At 42.6% G+C, this 24252-nt stretch overlaps 1 protein-coding gene and 1 long non-coding RNA gene across 2 annotated transcripts; both read left to right on the plus strand.

The window, feature by feature from the left end:
- Positions 1-1306: 1306 nt before the first annotated feature.
- Positions 1307-5616, plus strand: LOC147752998 (uncharacterized). The gene is made up of 3 exons (XR_015312536.1): positions 1307-1408; positions 4498-4634; positions 4753-5616. It is a non-coding gene; the product is annotated as an uncharacterized LOC147752998 (long non-coding RNA).
- A 6095-nt stretch (positions 5617-11711) lies between these two features.
- Positions 11712-20007, plus strand: LOC111264043 (uncharacterized). The gene is made up of 4 exons (XM_086969930.1): positions 11712-11800; positions 11976-12256; positions 17216-17331; positions 19488-20007. Exons 2-3 carry the CDS (start codon positions 12053-12055, stop codon positions 17315-17317), a joined length of 306 nt encoding a protein of 101 aa, XP_086826056.1. The 5' UTR covers positions 11712-11800; positions 11976-12052; the 3' UTR covers positions 17318-17331; positions 19488-20007.
- Positions 20008-24252: the final 4245 nt, after the last annotated feature.

Raw genomic sequence — 24252 nt, forward strand, 5'->3', positions numbered from 1 at the left:
CCAGAAGAGTACCCCGCGTATTGGTACTGCTACCCCCTAACTCATTTTCAGATATAATAATAATAATAATAATAATTATCAATTATTCACAACAGTTCGCTCCGTTTGGGACACGAAATACAGCCATAATTATCACAAGCAGCGCGATATATCCATGGCTCGTTATATGTCTCTTACAAGCGCGCCAAAACATAACGAGCAAGCATCGAAAGGCAACGTTCTACGTGATTCAGGCAGCAAGCTGCTTCGTACCATTGGCAGCGGTAGTCGCCTCTGAGAACGTGATAATCGGTAATATATGTGGTAAAGTGCGTAAACCACGTACCGAGCCGTAGCGTGCCGATTGGTTTTCGCACTGCCCTTCCAGCTGATACTGGCTATTGTACCGACCCGACAAAATACTAGAGGGATGCCACTCGGTTTCGATTTATACTTGTGGATCAACCTACGGTAAGGTTTTGTTTCTTTTAAGTTAAGCTTTCGTTTCAACTCCTTCAGGAATAGCAGCGTGTCATATAGTAACTGAACTGGTCTGCTTCTTCCCGGAACATGCAAACCTGGCCTTACTTGATCAAGGGCTTCAAACTGGTTGGCAGCAAAGCAGTCCTATATTAGCGGTAACACAAACGACGCACGACAGGCCCTCCCTTGAAAAGAACGATGCTTACCATGGACAGCCAGCAGACCAGCCTCGCAGGCCAGAGTAAATCGCACGTTATTTTGCTTTAGTCTCTTAACATGTATTTGCGAGCATTTTGTTATAATCGAGTAGCGTTTCTGCCATCGAACATTTCTGCTGGATACGGTGTTGAAGCAGCTAGGTGCCGTCAAAAATGCTGCTACACGAAAATTCAATAGGTAAAGCAAAAGGCGAAGACAGGGAAGACGACGGAACAACTTGTGACAATCATTGGAGAAAAGACGGTTGCAATAACAGGAAAATGGCCCGGAATAGTTTGAACGGTCAGCACCCGGCAGGGAAACAAGCGAGTATGGCCGTTCACTGCCTACATTGTGCAAGTAAGCAGCAAACGGATAAGCGAGCGGAAATGGAAGGATCAAACCTGACGTACCGCCGTCCTCGCAGAGTAGAGCTGGACGGCTGCTACCTAATATCGATGCGATGGCGACTCAGACGACGCACGCATTCGAAAGCAGTAAGTAAAAATTGGCATTGACATTATGTCTATACTGGAGCAACAACTTGAGGGTGACAGTTTCTGAACGATTCTGTCGTCAACATTAGATCTATCTGTCTGATGCAGCAGCAGAATGTCTCAGGCCGAAGTAGGTACACGGATAGGCCTCTTCGTTTTACAGACACTTAAGGCTGTCAGATTCAGCTTGACGATGCGAACAAGTCGTCGCTGCCGCCGTCAGCATCAACAGGATCATCACAACTAGCTGAGTAAGTAACTCCACAGCTTCAGCGGTATCTGTCTATATAAGTGTGTGGTTGTTTTATCGCAAACTAAAGCATCTTGAAGTGTAGCAATGATGACTCCGGCTGACGAATATTGACTGTCGCAGAATTTTGCCTTAGGGAACGATACGCCATTGACAAATGTCAGTTAGAATATGTGGAGGCAGAACAACAAACTATGTAAACGAACCGGTTAGATTAGACAGGCAATTGGGAAGGGCCTGAACTGAAATAATAAACAATTTCCAGCTTTCTCTGGAACAAATAATTGCGCACTCTGAGCCGGAAGCTAACTTATGCTCAGAAGCTATTTCAGAAGAATTTTCATATTGCAAACTCGTTCGTAAACTGTTTTGACAGAATCAGCCAAGATACCATAAGATGGGGTCACAGGTTTTTTAGCCATTTTAGAACTATCTGAAAATGCAGCCCTTGTTATATGGCGACGTCGTGAAACAGTCAGATGCTGCTTGAAGGGACTAAGTCTTTATCGAAATTACTATTAAATTATAGACTCGGATCGTCTGCCGAGCCATACTTATATTCAACGTTTATAATTACTAGGAGGAGTCACTTTTATTGAGTTTGACCTCGATAGAAACAGCTGTACTGCGAGTTTAATGAAAGAGATTAATTTGCTATTTACAAATTAGGCTTCCCCTTGCGTTCCCCGTACTGTGGCCCATCCAGACGAAATGACGCCTACGAGGGCATTACCGATCGTTCTGGCTAGCTGACCCAGTTTGGGTAGGTGCCCACACGGTAAACGTTTAATTACCTGTTAGTCAGACAATCAGCTTATATTTTGTAGGGGCGGTCCAAGGAGGGGATCCCCAATACATTGAGCGTATTCCTCCCTCACTACATTCCAATAATTTTAGACCTACCACACGGATCACGCAATTACGTAAATCGTAATGGATGATTCCCGCGCAGGCGGATTGCTTTAGCCATGAAAGCCTATTACGCGGAGGAATGCCATCAGGTGATACGCGTCTATTTGTCTGAATACATTGTCTAGTAAACTACATTTTGTATCTGTTGTTAAGTAAATGCTCTAGTTTTTTTAGCAAATAATTTCACACATTGTATGAAATTTTCAAATATTTGGCGCTAAAAGAAATAGTGATGAAAAAAAGATGAAGGAATGGGCGGAGAGTATGCGTTAACTGTTATTATCCAGAAAACTTTTTCGTATTATTAAGACAACTTGATTTATTTATGTGTAAAATGAGCTTGTCAAAGGTGACAGCAGAGACTGTAAATAAAAAATCAAGCTATGAATTAGTTTCTTTAACAGGGCCGTCGATAGAGGAACGCCATATCAATAGTGGGGTAGAGAAATGAGCACTCAACAGCAAACGTTATTCTGTACAAAATTAATTCGATGAAACGTTGTTGATATGATATCATAAAGTGCCATTTTTGTCATCGGCAGTTGCCATCTACAACACCGTATGGGTAAAACGAAATGTTGAAAATGCTGCGGTGTTAAAATAAGTTGTTCCACAACGAGTGTCTGATACTCGATATACCATGTTATCTATAGATTGATACGTTTTAGCGCGAAGAGTTTTGCTGCTGCCCGCTAAAGGGTCTCTGAAGTGTTAACGCCGATGCGAACCGTGTTTGTACGCTCTGCGGCTGGATGTTCTTATAGGGAGGTGGGCGAGCACTTCGTAGCCATGTGAACGTTTTCATTCGATGTTGCTATAAAAAAAGAAGCATTTCATGTTTTGAGATTTCCCTGAGGCTAATCTTTGCGAGTGTTTACGCAGAAATGGCGAACATTGCCGAAATTCAGCCGAGCTTCATGAACGAGTGAGGTGTCGATAGCTGAAAGTGCAACACGCTCTGCTGTGCTAAGCCTCTGGAATAAGATGATTTTCTGTTCGACTGCAAATATAGCGTACACCTTTGCAAACATATACACTAATCTCGTGTAAAAAAAAGTACCATTTTGAAATAAATAGAAACAACAGGATAATTTCTGCCCTATAGCCGGCATGGGGTCGTTCGCATACTAAGTAGCTATTGAATTAGCAGTACCTAGTGCTGGATTGACTGTATGCAAACTTCCGCCCATTGATTAGGTTAAGGACTACAGCTGACAAGACCTGAAAGAGGAATTGTAGGAGATACATATAGTAAATTGTGACAATACAACGACGTTCTTTATTAAGCTCTGTTTAATGTCTGCTCCCAAAATGATCCCAGGACGACGTGTTCAATCGGGCAATATTAATAGGATTAGGATCAACAGGGCAGAGCAGATAGACATAGAAGTAATTGAACGAAGTTCTGAATTCAAGAGTGTTCTGTATAGCGGAATCGTTATGGCCGAATGCATAGGTGACTACTCATCAGATTCACCTCAGCGCCGGTAAATCCAATAGAATTGTGTTGATATAAATGCCTTTAACTTTGAAAAGGCCTGTAAGTATGACACAAATAGACATCTGCAAGGACCTACTTATCCGCAAAAAAGCCATAACATTTGAAATTTAAAAACAATTTTCATTCCTATCTATCTGCTAATTCGAAGGGTAAATATTTCACACAGTTAAGATATCAATTTGAACAAACGGCTTTTCTGCTTAAATTAGTACCTTAGCTGAACCCACAACGGTTACGTCAGCTACTGTATTCCAGATCTAACAAAACCGATAAAAAAAAAAAGATTCATATTTCCAATTTTGTAGAATTATTACAATAGTATGTCTACGCTCGGTTATCTTGAGGGCGTTTAAACTATTATCACAGTTGTCACTATGATAAGTTAGTCTTGGTCATGTACTTGATTAACGTACCAGGTATGGCAACTGTACGGCGTTTTCAAGACAGCGCAAGCTTGAACTGCAGCGTCCAAGTTCCTACGTTGAAGTTTTCTCTTTACAAATAACGTGATAAATAAATAAATGCTCATGTATGCCTGCTAAAGGCCTGCAGAGACCGCTAGTAAAAGTCAGTATAATCGAGTATTAATTAATGCAAATGATTCTTGTTGCATCATGTGTGCTTTTAATAATACATATACTAGTATTTATACACATAAGAATACACAAAAATGGTAGATTTCAGGTAGACCGACAACGGAGGTGCACATTTGCCAGCTGGTTCATCTCGGAGTGAGTGCGTGTTTAATCGGCGACGTTCACACGGAACAGCCCAGCGAATACTCAAAATTGCTAGGATTGACTCTACAGAAAAAGTATGTTATGTTTTTCCAAAGTCTACCATTCAGCTTTCTCCCAGTTGGTGGCCATGAACTTATATTAAATCCATCTATGTTGACACAAGCTGAATGTTTGCCTTCTCTCTGTTCGCAGCCGCGACTACCCCAGCCCACCCACTCCACATTGTCAGTTCCTGCTGTGGACCCTTTTAAATTACAAGACTCGATCTGCTATCGCTGTTACAGAATAAAAGGCTGCTGTAAAATCAAGCGGTCCCCATTTGAGTATAACCACCGATGCCCACCTTCCCTTCGCCTGTTCACTCTCTGAGGTGCCGTCTATCAATCGCTGCCGCTGCTGTTGCTGCTGGGTTTGGTTTAAAGATGATGACGACGGGGACGGCATCAGAGCCAGTGAGTCATCTGCGGACGAATCATTCTCACAGAAATAAAGGTTCCAGCTGTTTTCACGAAGGCCAGCTGTAACTTCGTAAGCGTTTCGCTAGCTAGCTAGCCGCCGATTCTAGCTAAATTTCTTAAAAAAACATAGATACTAGTACCGCTGCCATTCTGCGACTCTGTCCGGCAGCGGGTGCTGTTGCTTCTGCTGGTACTTACGAGGTGCTACCGTTCCTTGTGGGATGCATTTTGGAACGTAGCAACCGTACAACCCGAAAAGACCGATGGCACGACCTTATAACTATTCCACATGGGCAATACAAGAAACGTGGTCATCTATTGCCACTTCTGTACCGCAGTAATCGTTTCGCGCGGCACTGAACTAACTACGCACGATCAATGCCGAAAGAATAATATCACAAGTCTGCGTTAAGCATAAATTCTGGTCATTCTGAGTAACCAGACTACATACATATATATATATATGCGATGTCACAAGGGTCAATTAAAAAAACTAACAAAGAGCTAGCTTTGTAATATCACTTTTATCAATCTCTTGCAGGATATAAGACGTATATGTCCATATAGACAAAATAGTTAGTAGCCAGCCATACTTAAAATAAATAGAAGCCCGTAACCGTAACCTCTGTCCTATTCAATAATGTTAGCTTTCTTCTGTTCTATCGCTAAACGATGTTGGAGGCTGAAACCCACTATATCGGGGACAGGAACAAAAAAAGACTCTCTCGTATTCGCGACGATATGAACAATAATCAATAACTAGTACTGTGTAATAGCTTAATAGTTTGTCACTTGAAGGATGTCGGGCTTCGTTGTTTCTTCGATCACACAGAGTAGCCAAAAAGAGATGGGGTGAAGGGCAGCGCAATGCTAGAAGTGTATGTTTCTTTGGGCGGTAAGCAAACTACCACTCGTAGCTGCACTTTTCCCTTTTAACCCCTCATCCCTGCGCCTAGTAGCTTTTCTAAGCATTGATAACGTCGAAAGTTCCTTGACCCAAGTGAAACTTATGTATTAGGTACTACTGACAAACTAGCAACTAACTATTATTGTTGATGAACCGTTGTAGGACCGAACGCTTCTTTTCGTTCGCTTCTTTGCTACTCTATTTGCGTACAGTATGATCGACTCTACTCTGTTACACTGTAGGTGTTTGCCGCTGACATGAATGAAGGTCTGTATATGTGTGCGTGTAGATCCGAAAGATGGAAGTAGAGCGAGTAAGCCTTTCAATAGTTCCTGCTCTTCACAGATCCGGGGAGATAGTACCAGCACTTTTTCGAGAGACGTAGAAAGAATGAGAACGTGCGGGAGAGAGAAAGGGGGAGAGCGAAAACCACTGTGCAGAAAAGAGGACTGCCATTGTAGCAGACTTGTGACTATTATAACCCTAAAGGGAAGAATCGTGTGCGACAGTAATATCTGAATGTAGACGTGTGATGGCTTGACTTCAGTGACAAGCCCGGTCATTGATATCTTCCTTTTTGGAAGCAATGTTCGGGAAACCAAAGTTCGCAAGCGGATGACTGATAACCCACAAATATGAATGTCACGGGAGACTTCTCGTTTCGGAAGCACTTTTAATAAGGTGACATGTCAATGCTACACACGTATTTATATATATGTATATATATATATATATATATATATATATATGTATGTGTGTATCGATACTTTTCTAATCTTAAGGTTAATTGAAAGGTTAAAGGAAAAGTTAATTGGATTCTCAAGGGTGAGCTTGTGACGGGAACATTTAGTTCAAGTAACTACTTTGAGTAAGCCATCCGCACTCTTAAAAGGCCTTAGTCACTCATTAAGGATTGTGCGCGACAAAAATCTTTTAGCAACGGTTAGCGTATCAAAAGCTCTTTGTTGGATTTTACTGGATATATTATACATATAGCTAAGATTTATGCGTGTTTTCGTAGGCACTTTGTTTTTTGGGAAGGGGAATGAGATTTCCGCTACAAGGAAAGGGTTAGACAGACTAGTGCCCGGCCATGGCATACATATAGGAAGTACCACTGGTGAAAGCGCCTACCAGTGTAAACATTTATTTTATTATTGGGCATATTTCGTCTCAATCAAGAAAATACTAGTTCGCAGAGATATTGCAAGAATTTATTGAGGCGTAGTGAGTGGATCCAAGTCTATTCAATGACGTTAAACGAAAGAAATCTCCTATGATGCATCTTTTCTTGACGTTCTGTACACACAAATATTCATAAACCATCATGCTCCGTTGAGAACAGCTTTTCTTCCCTCGGAATGCGGTTTCCCTACACGAGCTGCTTCGAAGGCTTTGAGGTACGCAGGAAGGCGTCTAGGGATGAAGAGACTACGCCAGTGAAGGAGAGTGAGTCCCTTCATCGTACGGTCTTTGGGCGTTCAGATCCATCCTTCACCATAGCGTGGTCATCAGAGGAAGCAGTAGCAACCCTGCAAATGCGATTATCATACAAGTGAGCATGTTTGAAGCAGCTATAGCAGTAGCAACCAGCGAAGTGGTAGACGGTTGGTCGGAGACAAGCCGACAAGTATCAGGTCGGCATGGTCAGAGTGTGGACGGCGGGGACCAATGGAGAGGGAAGACGAACGAAATAGATCAGCACTGGTAGTACATAGAAGAAGAACGAAAAGGAAAAAAAACACCGTAGGAGAAGACGGAAGATGGTGAGAAAGTAGGAATTGCTAGTGCCTTCCCTTGATCGTTTGTTCTGCTGCTACCGCTATGACTACCAGCATGCGCCTACTCTGAGCAGGCTTGCTGCAACAATGGCAAGCCAGTTTGACGGCGGAGGCGGCAGTAACAGCAGCGTAACAGCACTCCGTTCGTTCGGTCGAGTGGAGATGACGCTCACTAGTGATGATTATGATGGCGCGGAGGCAATAGTTGGCCAAACGGGGCTCTGGGTTTTGAACTAGATCGAAACCGGGCAGTGCCGATTCTATCTCATAAATGGAGTAGCGCAGTGCGAGTAGCAACGCAGGCTCGATTGGGGTAGAGATGCTGTCGGCCCGTCCAGTTTTAACGAGAAGGAAGCGATAGAGAATCGGTGGGAGGGTAATTCTGGCCAAGGGTTACATGACGGATTTAGGGTGGGGTTCACAAGCAAAAGAGGTGGCAACAGTCGAAGTCACTTGGATAAGATATGGACTTTCGGTATTTTTGTAAAGACATATGAGTGCCTCTTCTTCAGCTTGCCGTTTCGCTTATAGAAAAAGATCTGCCAGACGGCGTATCTGCGTCGGCAAGGGGAACGGGCGCGGCGGCTCTTCTGCAGCTTAACTCAACGAGTGGCAGAAACAGTTTCGGCTAGCCCAGCCGCGAGCGGACGCGAAAAGGAAACGAAAACTTAGAAGGGAATAAGCGAGGGGATGCACTAGTACCAGCGTTGCTACCGATCAATAAGGCGAGGCAAAGCAGCAATGGAGAGTCAGAGCAGGAGCAAAAGATGATTGGAGAGGAATGGAGGGCTGCTGGCAAACGAGTGAGACGAGCAAAAGAAAGCCGAAAAAACTGCCAAAAAGAGAAACACCGAAAGTGACAGAGCAAAAACATTTTAGGAACTGAAGCGGTGCTTCTTGTCTTCGAGGTGCTCCTCCCTTCAAGCGCACTCAAACGTTTCGATTTGAGGGCGTTTTTCTTTTGTAGGATTTTTCCTCTGAGCAAATCTTTATGGACGCCCATTTCATACAAGATTTAGAGTCCAGAATCAGTCGATGTATGTAGCTATTTTTACTTTTTGTCCCATCCGATACCGTCGAGTAATGTATGCGGACGCTTTGCGAATATAAAAACGTGTTTATTGCTTAGAACAAGCCTGCAGGACGTGTTCATTAGAGAAAAGCGTTTTGTTCATTAGCGAATCCCTCTTTAATTACACACAGGTATATATTGTAAAAAGTGCGATATGAATACGGATAGCCGTAGCGTGAATTTCGAAATTATTCGGATAATCGATTTCAGTGTTTAAGGATCCGGAATTGGGAAAATTCCAGTGTGAGAAAGAAAACGTTTCTCCCGAACATTCCATTAAAATAGTCGATTTCGGTGTATTTTTTTCGTATCGACTCTGCTTGCTATTACAGAGTTAAGCGATAGAAGTCTGCTACATTTGGCCAATAGGTGAAATCAAGGTTCCTTGTATGGATGCCCTACCAAGGCGAAATGATGCATTAAACACACTCGAATAGTAGAGCACAAGTCTTTTCAATGTTTCTTTTTTTACCTACTGTGTGCTCACTGGGCGTTTGTCGATGTCATTATAAAAGGATATCTGTCTGAGCTTTTTTGTTTTATCAGAGAAAATCGGAAAAGCCATTTCTCTGAGCCCTGCGTGAATGTAAGGCTCTTGAAGAAGCATCATCAAAATTCTCATCGACGGAAGGAAATGAGCAGCAAGCTCGACCAAAATCATGTTCTCACGCTCTCATTTAGCTTCGTTTAGCAGCCCTTTGTGTTCATGCGTTCGAAGACGTTTTTGCGACTGTCCCATAGAGCACGGCCGAGTAGCACCCAAAGTTCAGTACCCCTGTCACTTCGGGATGGATCTCGCGACTATTATTAAAATCATTATGAAAATTAATGAAGGAGTTTAGCGAAAAGTATTAATCACAGTCACAGGATAGAACAACGGCGCCGGCGTCAGAAACGACCTCACAATCCAAAGTAGTCGACCAGAAGAAGGGCCGGTGTTCGAGTGGGGGACGGAGGTAGACGGAAACGTTTTGGATTTGGGGAACGAAGGACGAATTGAGGCAAACAACACCGTAGGAGAGATGCGCCTTGGCGGCCGTTTCCTCTTCTGACCGACCATCAGCGAAGTTGAGGGGAAGGCAAAGAGGGAAGAGAAGATAAAAAATAAGAATGGTAACGCCGAGAGAGCGATGCGAAAAGAGGGAATGCGGAAGACAGCGGGCGGCGGCATTAGTGGCGTTTCGAAGCAAAAAAAAACAAAAATGTACTACACAGAATTTAGCTGGCTGACTGGCTTACTCAGGATTGACTGTTCTCACTACCGTCCTTTGCTGCTGCCTCTGCCGTTTTCCTTACCGAAGCCGAGTTGGAGTCGCAACATAGTCATGTGTGCCTCTTCCCACAGTCCACGCCATGTACCGGCGTGTTTCCTTTGTATACACGTGGAGCGACAAGTTCAGGCTGCAGTCAGCACTTGGGCGACCATACGACGAGGTGGGAAGCAAACAGGCAGGAAATTCTCAAGGAACCGAACGTCGCTATCGCGAAAGACGGAAGACTGCTTGCGATCCGGCTGGCCGTTAATCATTGGCACCAGCCCTCCCTTACTGCTAGTGCTGTTGTTACTTAAGCCTAAGCATACGTGCGCATACTTAGCTCAGTAAAGCCCGAAGCGTGAAAACAAAGGGTTTGTCAAGAGGGAGATTATATATATGTAGTCTGTTGGCGATAAAGAGGCGACAGAGGAAAGAAATTGTACTTGATAATAGAATATATGTACATAGACGCGTACGACCTCTAACGAAGCTTGATCAACACCATGAATGCGTATTTTAGAATGAAGGCTGCGTCATCATACGAAAATTATGTTGCAAATCACGACGAAGTTGCCTAGGACCGTCATTGCTTTGATCTTCAGATAAAACTTTGGTAAGCTGTTTGTCATAACTGGCATGTTCTCGCCCGTTATTTTTGATATCAAATGTTTAGAATAAAACAACAAACTCACCATGACGAAAAGTAATGCGCCACTTACGGAATTGAAGCGACGATTAGCTGTTACCTAATGTACTTATGCGGGACGAGCTTTCACCGAAATTATAAGTTTTTTTTTGTTTAAAATCAATGGCCTACATTTAGTTCAATTTTCATGCAACCTTTGGAAGAAATTTGAGCACAATTTTTAGGCGCAAACTGAAAGATCTTCGATAGAGTCAATCTTTTCATGGTTCGAGAATACATCAAAATGATTCTAAAAGCCATCTTTAATACATTTGTGTCTACTATATAGCGATTAAGGGCCATTTTAAAAAACAGTATTTATTGTTAATTGTATCGTTTCAAAGTGAATGTAAAATTAAACTAGTTCTTCGAGCTTTTTGCGTTTTTTCTACCTTTCATATATTCATTTGCCGTTTTTAATCTTAACATTTCGGTTATTTTCGGCTTGGAATCACCAATGTTTTGTATGTGGCGTATAAGCCACGCTTTGACAAGCTAACACCTACCAGCACTAGTTCACGTATAACTGCTAATAAAACGCTCGTTTTCTAATTAAAGAAGGAAGATTTTGAAAATGGTTAGTTAGTCGGTTAAGTCCCGAATTTCAGCTGGAATGGCAATAGATCGTGGTTATACCGAACAAACATGACCGTAGCAAACGATACCTCCAGTATGTGCAACAGATAAGTACTTTTTTTTTTTTTGTTTAGATACAGTTTTAAGAAACGATCCATAAGACAAGGTCGTATTTAAATGCCTCACCCTGTATATATACTTATTTGTCTATTTACATAACATATTATAACCTTACACTTTTTTCTTTAACTGAAGAAGCAGCCCTAGAAATTAGGTCTTCGAAAAAAGTTTCGATTGTTGTTGCCTCGGTTTCCAGCTCAACAGGACAAGATGTACAGAATTCTTCATTGAGTTACCATTTCTAGCGCGGAAAAGTTTGCCTTATTCCAGGATACTAGCCACTGTCTGAACTGCACTCAGGTCCGACAGAAAGTAGTACGGAGGCGTAGTATGCGAAAGCGGTCCGGAGCCGAGAGAACAACCGCTGCTTTCTGATCTCCTCTTGGTGGGTATTAGGGTTGTAGGTGGTACAGAATGGCTTTAAATATTCTCAAAGAGGATGCACGACAACTTCGTGTGTCGTAAAGCCGTGAAGGAGGAATTGGGTGTTTGTCTCAGTCGATACAATATTCCCTTAGAGACTGTCTAAAGTTGCGCACACGTACTTGATCTCGGTTAAGCAAGTACATGGACAAACGAGCAGGCAGCTGGCTGTCCAACTTACCAACTGAAAGACCTGCGTGGATGGAAAGTGGCAATGACGGCGATGGCTGAAGCAGACACGGCGCGGATACTTGGAGGTACGTCTTTCTCCGAGCGGAGTTTTACGGAACGGCTCATCTCACGAGACTCTGAATGTCTTAAAAAAGATTCGACGAGCAGAGAAAATCGTGGCAAACGACGACGACGACGGCAAAAGAATTTGCATAGTTACGAGAACGGCAAACAGGACGGCACGAGGGTAAGAAGCTAAACAGGAAGTAGAGCGAACTAGTGGACAACTGCTTCAACTTACTTATTAAATAAAATCGATGACATGCCAAGAGTAGATCATGCTGAGTAGGGCAAACTGTTGAGTTAAGCATTCATGAAATAGATAAGCGTATCGTATGCAGAGGCACGATTGTTACGAATCGAACATGCCTAGCCAATTGACGGGACAGAAGTTAGGTTGTGCTGCTCATATATATATATATATATATATAGCGGGTGAACATATTGCGAACGTTTCGCACAAACCCAAGGCCGTAACAACAGGATCAAATCAGATAGATTCTAATTATAGCATTTTGGAACTACAGCTTCGGCAGCATTACAATGCTAAAAACTCTCCTTATTTCTGCACCGCTTTTCGTCTCAGTAGAACAATCGAGTAAATTAGATATCTAAGCCCGATTCCGATATAAAGTAAAGAATTTAATATATACTCTAAGATATACGCTGTCAAGCCATTTCTTGGTGTGGAGGATTCCTTTACAAGTCAAAAAGCAAAGCTGATAATTCGTACCGTGTGGCGGTGACTCAGTCAATTCATAGAAACTACCGAAGTGTCAAGTCCGACGCATCCACAGTCTGATCACCCCATGCATGAACGCATACACACCTTCTGCCATCAAAAATATCTGAAACCAATTAAAGGCGGACGCAGGCTTCGAGCATCCCATTAGCACCAGCTCGTGAATATCATTTATTAGAATTATATGTGTAACAGTGTTGTAATGCATGGATCCTTCGCATACGCGCTACTCTAGTAAAATTCTTTGCTTTTTCTTTATGAGGGCTTTCATTGAAAACATACACTGGAAATCACACTGGAGTGAAACAAAAGAAGCTGAACAGACGTAACCATACTACCTGTATGTCGGAAGCTTACCTTGTAAATGTTCAACAGGTACATTTAAAGGCTGCGTCGACAACTGTCTATCGAACATACGTAATCATTCCTAGCTATCGACAACGGCAAAAGCGTGCTTGGGCGCCGGTCATAGACATTTAATTGCCGATATGTATTGCCGGTCGTTGGCTTCAAAGGGGCATGATAAGTTGCAGCCACAGCAACAGTCCCACACCCCTTCACCATTCGGTTACCAAAGAAAAGTGTTTCGTGCATATTATGCACTCACTCGGTCAGTCCTATTTAAGCACACGTATAGAGACTAGCTAGTTCGATAAGTTGAATCCGACAGCGATGTGGCTGCCACAGGCCGAAACGAGAGCTTGAAGAACTCGGGAATCTAGTAATTCGGCTCATGAGAGCCGCTGAAGGCTTCAAGCTAATCGAATAGACGTAACCCCGGCTTCTGTCTCAAGATTGCAGCTTACCAATTGCTACAACTCCGCGTAGTTCTAGCGACAGCGTTTTCCGCTAGACTTTCTGTCCAAGCAGTATGCTCCTATGCGCGGCGTATACATTTGAGAGTGTGGTGCATGTGTCTGTTGGTGCCTCTCTGTACTTATTGCTGCACGTTACGCGCTTATATAAGGTGGCTCATGTGGTGCTCACGATGCGTTCGGATAAATTCTTTTGGATCTAGACGCTGGTCGCTTGCATCCGAGAGACAGGCGATGCTATGGGCAATGTCGACCAGCTATCGAATGGCTAAGCAGCAGTCATGTCCCGAAACCTATTACATGTCTAGACTGATATACATATGCACTGTATGGGTCGAGATCTTGCAGAAGATCGACAAAGAGCGAGAGAAAAGGAGTGCAAAGGAGAAACAAACGACGGGGGCGAGGCCTGTTGCCGTGTTATTACCAAGTTCTTTATTGTGGGGTGCTTGACTAATGGAATGGGCGCGTCTAACTGCTGATCAGGCATATTATGTGCTGTTAGCTTGAGGCCGTTTCATGCTGGGCATAAAGGCAGGGTGAAAAGTGAGGGTCCATACTCGACTATGTTGTGTGTGGGTGCGTATTCTTAATACTGCAGGGGGTTCTGTATACATCATCCACAGAGTTGCCTTTAGTTGTCTCTGCGTATTCTCCGAAGCCGCACACGCAGATATATGACTGACGGCACGCAGCGGATGTCGTTCGATTGACTCGAAGGTATAGAAATGGTATCAGTACAGCCTGCTGCAAGAGACAAGACCATTGTTGTCTTTTTTACCCCATTAAGGGCCTTTCCTCCTAGAACCTGTATGTATAAGAAGACAGAGCACATATGCGCATCTCTTTGCGACTCTGATACTCCTATTTTTATCAGTCGTAACCTGTTCATCTATGAACTCAGAGTTTCGCTGATGGACGGAAAATGAAGCTTCGCAACTGTACCAACTGGTCGCGACTGTTTTTGCTTTGTGCATGGCTCTCTCCGGATAGCCGAAGTTATGTAAAATAATATATAGTCTTTATGAGTTTTAGTTTGTGTGAAATACAACTATATAAGATTAATAGACAACTAGCAACCCCCCTTAAAACCAGCAGTATGTCATCCTAAACAATGAAATTGTTTAGATATAAATGCATATAATACAATGTAATAAAAAAATAAATAGGTATAAATGCCATAATAAACATTCATAGCCTGCTTATTTGTACCTATCTCTGTACGGTCCTTACGAGCCGCGCAGTACCGACCACATTTGCATTCACTGTAATCAGTTGAGCATAGTAAAGTCCTGGAAGCCACCTGGAAGAATCGCGAAGGATAGCTCAAGGATTACTTGGAATCGATGATTCAAGGTGTCAGCAAAGTGACTCGCCCGAGCGTCCGAACACCTCACCATTAAGATGGTTAGAGTGATTTGCATGGTGATTATAAAGCGGGACTGAAAGCGGATGAAGCTTGTAGGACTTCTGAAAGGACTACGAAAGAAGGCCAGATAAGAGTGAGACCACCTACGGAGACATTGCAGATTGCGAGCATTCATTAGGAAGGGAAGGACCTCGGGCTCGTTTCGGGTGGAAAATCAGCTAGGCATGGGAAGCCGTTTTTCTTCTTCTTCTTAAGGACAGACAAGGAAAAGCCGTGAGCAAACTGCCCTATGTTCACCGGAAATGGGAAACGCTCCAAAGCGTAAAACGTACTCAAAGAATAAAGAACCTTGTTTTCGCCCCACTGTGTTGGGTTACTGATACTACCCGATTGGAATTCAACTTTGCTATCCTGATGACTAATCGGGCAACTTAGCCTTTGAACAGACGCTTCTGCTGGGCGAAGGCACGGATTATAAGTGGCTGCTTTCGCCCGATCTACATGAAATAAACGCGGTAAATCGTATATATGGCGGGTGTTAAAACCATAGGCTGTAGCTATATAATAGACAACGATATAAAACGAAATGATACTGAGCGAGGCAATGCAAGTCTCAGGATATTTTATGTTGTGCCAGAAATTGCGGCTGCATAAAACATAAATTGTACGTCTTAAGGCATATACAAATGATAGCATCACTAATATATGGTTCATGTGTTTTTGCAAACAACCTGGGTTTGTTATGCAAATCTCATAAATTGGAGAGGTTTATTGCTATTTTTCTGCCATGCTTAATAACTGCAAAGCCACTGGACGCTGGGCTCACGCTATGGTTCACGCCACCGATTCTGCCGGACATACGCGTAAAGGATCATTTCCCATATCTACGTAACCAGTTGCAAGAGTTTATGAAGCCACATCAGTTCGCACTGCTAGAAAAGAACAATGCTTGAATGTGGTGCAGTGCGGCATAGACCCTAACTTTGGGTAAAGCCTGAAGTATAGGGATATTGCACTATGTCGCTGAATGTAACAGGCCTTCTGGATGGCTTACTTACTGCGAGTCGTTTCATAAAAAAGCTGCTCGCATAATTGACTATGGTAGCCAATGAACCGCGTTCGTCGCCGTTCTTTTCCGAGGCAAGGAGGGGCGTGAAGATAAAACACCAAAACTGCGCGCTGATATACAGCTAGAGAGAATTAATCTAATAAACTTTTACAGTTACTTGTTATAACAGCTTTGATTTTTTTGTTTATATCAAACGTTTTAAAGTTAGCAGAAGTAATCGAGACATCCGTAGGCCGAAGAACACCGTTGAGCTTACTCATTTGAGTCCGTGACGTTCATTTGAGATAGGTCAACAGCCAAATGAGGAATGACACGCATCATGATAGATCCGAACGAAAAGAACATCATGCAAACAGCCTGTTTTCACGGTTTGGTGAAGTAGGGTTCAGTGAAGCGTCACTTAGTTTGCCTGGAAGGATCAGTTTAGCTCTGATCAAAATTGTTACAAGGAAAAGAGCAGGACGTTGCTAAAATGTCGGCTAACAGCCGGTTGATATTCACCTATTGTGAACTATTAATAACTGATGCACCCCTCTTGAACAAATGTTAACCTCTCGGAAAGCATTTTACCTCTTTAGAGAATCTATTAGATATCAAAATAGATAGCAGCGTACTTTTTCACTACTAGTAATCGAAGTATATTCGCTGGTTAAACGAGCTTTTACGTTTGTTTTCGGGTTATTCCATACAGCGTATTTTGCGAAGATGGTAGGCGTAATCCGGCAAGGTAGCGTCTACGCAGTGTAGTCGAATTGTCTGAGATAGTGAATTTTTTTCCTATCAGAAGCTTTCGTTTAAACAGTTACTTGAGCCCGTCCATGGGCCGAACAACGTGTACATTGGTTTGGTCGCTGTCTCTTTCACTGAGACTCGCTCGTGCTGAATACGACGACAGCGGCATAAAATTTTATTAAAAATGGTGGAGGGATGTTAGGGCCAATCAGGGTTTCCGCAAAGGCTCAGAAGGGGTCACCATTGGCTGATAAAGTTGGGAAGTTAACCGTCCATATTGACTGGTGATAGAAGAGCCGAGCGAAAAGCACGAGGCGGACACACAGTGTTAAGTGAGTACGTTTTGTCAACTTCAGAAACAGCTCATAGGCATACATACGCCATATATTACGCTACTAAAACGCGAATTCTGGTTATAGATGAGTGGGACTAAGGGAAAGGAGATAGATCGGGAACTGTTTCGCGTGGAGCTGCATAGACTCAGCAGGAACTACTCAGCAGTTTGTGATTCCAGTATATGAGTTCATCGTTTAAGGTATATTTATATATTTCTATTCAAATATACTAACAATTCTTACAAATATCATTTCGTGTCCAAATAAACTATACGGATTAAAACAAGGCAGGTGACAGAAGAGGGGTCAGTTATGTGGCGTAAAATGCTGTAGCGTTTGAAACGATTATTTCTTGGTTGCTAATTACTATAAATGTCCACGTAATTAAGCCAAAGGCATATTCGATATTTAACTTCGAGGTTGAAGTAATAGTGAGGTTAGTATGAACGCTTACTACTTGAATAAGGTTGTCCATATCTCCCAAGTTTCCCCAAAAAGATAAGTTGATATGCTCACTTTATTTCATGCGGTACTCTGTCTCATTAGAATAAGTTTTATTTTAAGGTACTAACTTACCGCGTTTAAGACAGAAGTCGTTTTTACGCTTAATTATTTGCAAGAGACGTTTACGTGTAAGCAATTCCGTCATCAGCCTTTTGTCTACCTAAGTCACTCAATATATGATGTATTAGTCTAAGAACTTTGCGAAAAAGACCATAGGGAGCAGCAGGACTACCCATTAACCGTGTGCTCCTTATGTTATATTTTAATATCCACTAGGAGATACTTAAGCTCATCAATCATAAGCAAAGCCTGATCGAACAAAAAGTGTTTCGACACACCCGACATTTTTCTTCAATCCGCCGCTGACAGTATCCGGCACATGCGGTGACAGGCCCATAGAACGAATTGGTCTCGGTACTCAGTTCTCAGTATAGGTGACTGATTCCCATTAGTACGGACGACTGCATTCATGAGTTGCATCGAATAGTTTACAGCATCTTCCGCCTTCTCTTATCCCTTGCTCCAGCGGCATCTGCTAAGCGAAGTGCATGGTCATTTCCTCCTTTTCGATTCGGCCTCCCAGAACCGATCGCTTCCTTGGGCCAAGCCACTGGTCGACAAAAAAAAAAAGAAGAAAGGAGAAATATGTCTTCACAAGAGAGGCCTAGTCTGTCCTTACAGTCTTTTCGAGATACTCCACATTATTCTGCTAACCTTCACTGAGACTTTAGAGAGTCAGTGCGCATGGCCAGACTTCATTGCGATTCTCCCGCTCTTTCGATGAGCTTTGCCACGCTTGTGTGGCCCTATGGCTGAAGATTGCTGTTGTCGCCCACCGTTCATATTAGATATGCTCTGCGAGCTCAGTACTGCCACGACGGTCACTGTCATCAGCATCATAACCGGCTCAATCTCTGTAACGCAATTCAAACGCATTTACAACGAGCACTAAATGTTGCCTTGTCAAAAAACAGGGTGATAGAGAACTGTCGGTGCGCTGAAGTAAAAGCAAAAATACCCCTTGGGCATTCTTCACTTGAGCAATAACCGTTGCACTGGCTCAGATGCATAACGTCTTTTCTGTAAACTCTGCAATATATAAACAATTCAGTTATATCAACAACTTCCAATGTACAAGGCGTCCCCAATTAGTAGATAACCCAAACAAGTTCGGAGAAGTCAAGGGAACAAGTTCCTGTTATTCATATGACTATGCCACAAAAAAAACCAGTAATTATCTGTCTGTAATGTGTAGAGGAATAACCCGTATTATTTTTTTTTGACCTGAACTTTACAAAATCTGCAAACGTGTCAGTGCCTTGGAGTGTTTTAAAACATTCTACAGTTATGGGCCAAAAGAATTAATACATAATAATAATATAATGAATTGCAAAATGACCAATGAACTAAAATGCATATTTTCTCATTATTTAGGATGCGGATTAGGAGATAAACTGTATGCTCAGTCAGTTCTGTTAATTATTTCGAAAACATGATTTATGAAAATTTTTATCTGAAACCATTATATAAAACTATATAGACCGTGAACAAATGCGTTTCGCCATGTCGGAAAAGTTATAACCAGAACAAAATACCGTACAACAATTTACCAATTAATTTTTCATAAAAAAGAGGATGCGAGAATGGGAAAAGAACTGTTGAACACCTAATCTGAATAGAAGGATCGTAGGCTTTGAACTGTATTCTGGTCTGATGATCTTGCCCCTTATCATCTGTTTAGCTGTTCCTTGTGCTTTTATTTTGATATGTCTGTCTACATAAGTCTGGCGTAGGGCTGTATCAGGCTTCCTGATGTCTGACTTGCACTCCTCCTCGTCTTCTTTCTCTCCAGGGTCCTGACAGGACTTCTCCTATTTTGGTCCGTCCTCTTTCCCTTTGGATTTCCGACGGCTGACTTGAAAGGATCAGCCACCGGAGGGACTTTAGGGCTCAACCTGCCAGTTGGTAGCTAGCTCCTAGCGTCTACACCTCTAACGGGAACCCATCGTACTGACAGCCGGCCCGCGTAAAAGATCAAGAAGTCCCTAGTTAGAAAAAAAGGAGAAAAGGGCGTGCTCGTTGTGCCCGTTGGACTAAAACGATCATAGCAGCCAACACATCTACCTATTATATCAGTTGAACACGCAACTATGCTATTGGATGTTGTGGAACGCACGCTGGCGACCACGTATTGATCATGTGTTCAGTATTGCACATATAAAAGGTAATAGCAATAATAAGAACTAAATTAGCAACACGTCTGAATAAAGCAGCCACGAACTTTACATCGATGGCAACGCCAAAAAGACATTTCCCTGGTGATTTGACGACAGCGTATTTGAATACAAGTCCTTGTGGCACATTAGCAATGCAACAAAAAGACTACAAATGACAATTGATATTGTCTTAGTCATAGAACATTGTTTGCGATGGCAGTTCAACGAACAATAGCAGGCTGTAATGCTTCATTAGATGCAGTAACGGCCCGATTCCAATATATGACAACAAGAACAATCAGTATTCATTTCCTAGGTAAATTAAATGTCTTTAATTTAAACAAACGGCTCCTTTCTGAGTAGATTGTGCCGTTCGATCTTCCAATGTAGCTATGCTTTTCATAACAATTTGCCCGTCTTTGATATATACTCGTCAGAATTTCGAAAGGTTTTGAAAACACCTCTTTTGATGACCTCCTGATTTCTAAGTGTTGCATTAGGTGCAACATGCATACTTTTGGTGTTATGCTAATGTTAAATCGATTAAGCCTTGATGACCTTCAACTTAATTTCGAAAAAAGATATATTGATCAATTTTCGATAAAGACTAAATTAGGGTTTCCTCTTCGATGTCTAGCACTATGATCTTATAGAAAGTATAGGAAGTTAAGCATGTCGTTAGTTTTATATCTGTTATATTAATTTACATCTAGATTAGTTCTTAAAAGTTTCATTTGTAATATCAGTCAGAGAAAAGCTGTCCAAATATAACCGAAGCGAAATTGGAGAAATCTCTTTACGGGTCAGAGGTCTGTATTCAGTACCTTACTGAGGTGTATAAACCCCTAGTTTTTACACATGCGATTAGCGGAGCCTCAATAAGGAAGTTCGCAAGTCTAATCTAATGGAAATTATCTTTGGCGCCGGGATAACTACTGCCGTGACGGAAAGCTACAACGTTAGTTCTATCATGAATGGTAAGTTTGAACAATTTTGTGCCACGGGCAAAACAAATTTAAGACAGAGAGCAGTATCGAAAAAGCGTATATCTATAGACGAGTACAATTTCGCTAGCTAGGAATTTAGACAATTTCGTAAAGAGTATTTTTCGTCAATTTTATGTCAGAGAATAATAATAGGCATTATATTATTTACAAGATTTAAATAAAGTTACAGATCCACATAACGCCAACCGACTTGGATTGCCCAAGTAATCAAAATTATTGTAAGCGTACATACATACTTGAGCCCATATCATTAACAGCATTTCTCCATTATCCTGAACATTGTTACTAGAAGAAAAATGTCAAGTTTGAGTTTCTTTAACACACACATATATAGCACAGGGTCAATCGTATTTAATATTTGTTACTTACGTATCTTTTTCCAAGCGTTATCATTAGGATAAAACAAACATCAAAGCTTATCCTAAAAGCGATAGAGGCGATTGGCGACCCTTGGCCGTGTTTCAGATGGATTGCTTATCTTGTCATGGTTTTATTTTGACAGTTTGCCTTGTTCGACTTGCGTTTCGCCTGTGACTCGTCAAGAGGAAACGTGCACAATGAAGTACACTAGCGTTGTGGCTAAGGGGAAAAGTGTGGCATGAAGGCCCACGGGGCATTCGAGTCTTTTCCGAGCTGATTTTACCGTCTGGCTAGGGCCGTGGGTAGCTTGTTACTCATACGTGACTCGACTACACGCTTACGAACTAAGTAAACTAACCCGTTGACGTGTTGCAGAAAAGAGTAGTATAACTCCTCTTAAGCTATGTAAAACGAAATAAAAGAACCCACACTTACATGTGTATATATACATATACACACACATACGCACCTATCAACAACAAAAAAAGGCATGTTTAAGAAGGTCCTAGCTGTATAGGCGCGGCGAAGCTCAGACCTGGGTGACGATTTCGTATGACCGCATTGAATATCAGCGTTGGAAGTCATAAATAATTACTATGTCATAGTTGAGGGTATTTATCATGACTGACTCCTACCGATAGCAGATGTATATATATCTTAATACCCGAATCGAGGGGCTAATTTAAAGAAACCTAACGAGTTTTTTTGGTAGTAAAGAAAAACAAACTCATAGGAACGTACTAGTGTATATGTGTACGTCTAGTTCATTCGAACGTAGGCGTTGTATGTAAGCATTACTGTGGTTTCCACTTTGGAAAACGGCTATGAAAAAGCTGGTAAAGGAGTAATCTAAGCAAAGCTCTGGGGAAAAGAATAGTTACAAATATGATCTGTATTTAATGATCGATTGGAAATCGTATTCAATAAAGTTTATTCTTGAATATTCTAAAGACATTGTATACTACGCAAGGGTCACATAATCCCGACAATTAACACATACGTATCGGCAAAATGCCATGGAATATTTCTATGGTTGTCCTGTTATTTTTATTTGTCCAACGACTTTGCTTGACTTACGCTATCGTTTGACTACAACAAAAGTTTCAGACTGAACACTAATGATCCTTTTCACATGTCAGCTTCCATAGATAAAAATAATTACTTGCATGATCAGAAGTGTGCTTCATGCAATGATCATGCATTAGAAGTAGGGGCATAATTCATGTTGCTTTTTTGTATGAAGTATTATTGTGATGTTTCCATGTGTGATGCTACCAACTCTATTCTATGCAGCCTTCATGTTCCGTGTAAGATATATATATATATATATATACTTATGCAAATCAACCATTATAGGAATAACATGATAAAAATTACTTGGAAAGGACCGCGTACAAAAGTCTCGGTATTTTCCTAGGATGTAATTACACCTTTTTGATTTCGAGAATTTGTCAAATCCCAATTACATTGAAACAATGCGCGTTTTCTTTTAAGCAGCAAAAAAGATGCTCGACCACCTATTCATTAGCTGCAGCGGATAGTCCTTCCCCGTCGTTACGAGAATTCCGACACAGGCGGTAAGAAAAGAAAGCTAGAGGGAAAAATACTGAACCTGGGAATGAATTAAATACAGAGGGCGGGGCATATTACATCCGGCGGTTCATTCGAACGTCTACCCTACTAGCCCCTTCGCGTACGGCCTTACTATTGTAATTCGCAACAGCTTTTGTGTGGACTGAACGTGGAAAATGGCTTACAGCCGAGTATGTCACTTCGTACCGTCTGCCTTTTTCACAATCTACCATTGATATGCTTTGTCGTACCGCGCACTGCCGTGTAGCAGTCCGCTGAGAGGAAAAAATAGTGATGGTGGCGACGGCAACAGTAACAGCAGTAGCAGCAGCCGAGACAGGAATTCGGGCTCCTCCAATTGTCCTGGCAGCGACAGGGTAGCTGCCTCTGGGGGAATCCAAACCGACGAAGCGTCATGAACCGGCAGATGCTGCTCATTCACTGCCTGCGCCAGGTGGCGAGGCCAAGGTGAGAACAAAGAAGCTCGAAAAGACCGAGACTGGCACAGCATAGTGGGAAACGCTCTGGATTCTCAGATCTCAAGCAGTTCGGTGGAAACGTCGAAACGTACGAGCAGGGCGCCCTGCGTAATCCAGGAGACGACCTGAATCTCAAGGGTAGCTCCAGCCGACAAACACCTAGATATAAGAAGCGGAGAGAGAGCGAGACGTGTAAGCCTCCCCGGTACTCATTACTATGAGTACGAAAGGATATCTACGGTGTCAGTGAGCTAGCAGTCTGTAGCAGCGACGGCGCGATCCCTTGTGCAAAGACTATAAGCACGCAGATACCCATCCACTAGGACTAGGATCAAGACCATGTACGATCACAAGGCGAGACAAGTCTAGACTCTGTAACCAGTACAAGTCGAGACGTAAGCTGGGTTTCCGGCACCTTTCAGTTCAACAGCGGTCGTCGTCACATCGTTATGATGACCCTGGTGCCGCCAACACTACCCAGCAGCAAAGAGCCCGAAAAAGGATAGAAGGATGGCAGGTGTAAGGTGGCACTGGGATAAGGGATACTCGCTGTGAGATCAACGAAAGTGACTGAATAGCTGCAAAGGTAATGGTGACTGCGGAGCCAGCTAGAGCAAAAGAGACAGCTGGCGAAACGGTTGGATGGCTGTCTTGATGCCGATTTACCGGGCGGACCAGTGTATACGTAGCAGTTCGGGCTGTGAAAGCAACGCGCACATGATTGTCGGGTCTTCGTCTCCCTATCACAATTAGATAGTGTCGAACGAATGGATAGAGTCGAGGAAGCGTTTGCGGTGACATGTGGCTGGCAGAAAAGGCCAGCTTCCTCTGTGTTGTCTATTCCGTTCATAGGACCCCTTTTTCCATAGATAAATAGCGTTGCCGCTACCAACATGGTGACGTAACAGCGGTTGATAACAGGAGTGAGGTAGGCGCCATCGACGAACGCAAGCAGAAAGTACAGGCAGCGACGCGACACCGAC

The sequence above is a fragment of the Varroa jacobsoni genome, unplaced genomic scaffold (genome assembly GCF_002532875.2).
Source record: "Varroa jacobsoni isolate VJ856 unplaced genomic scaffold, vjacob_1.0 scaffold_815, whole genome shotgun sequence".
In the NCBI taxonomy this organism is placed as follows: domain Eukaryota; kingdom Metazoa; phylum Arthropoda; class Arachnida; order Mesostigmata; family Varroidae; genus Varroa; species Varroa jacobsoni.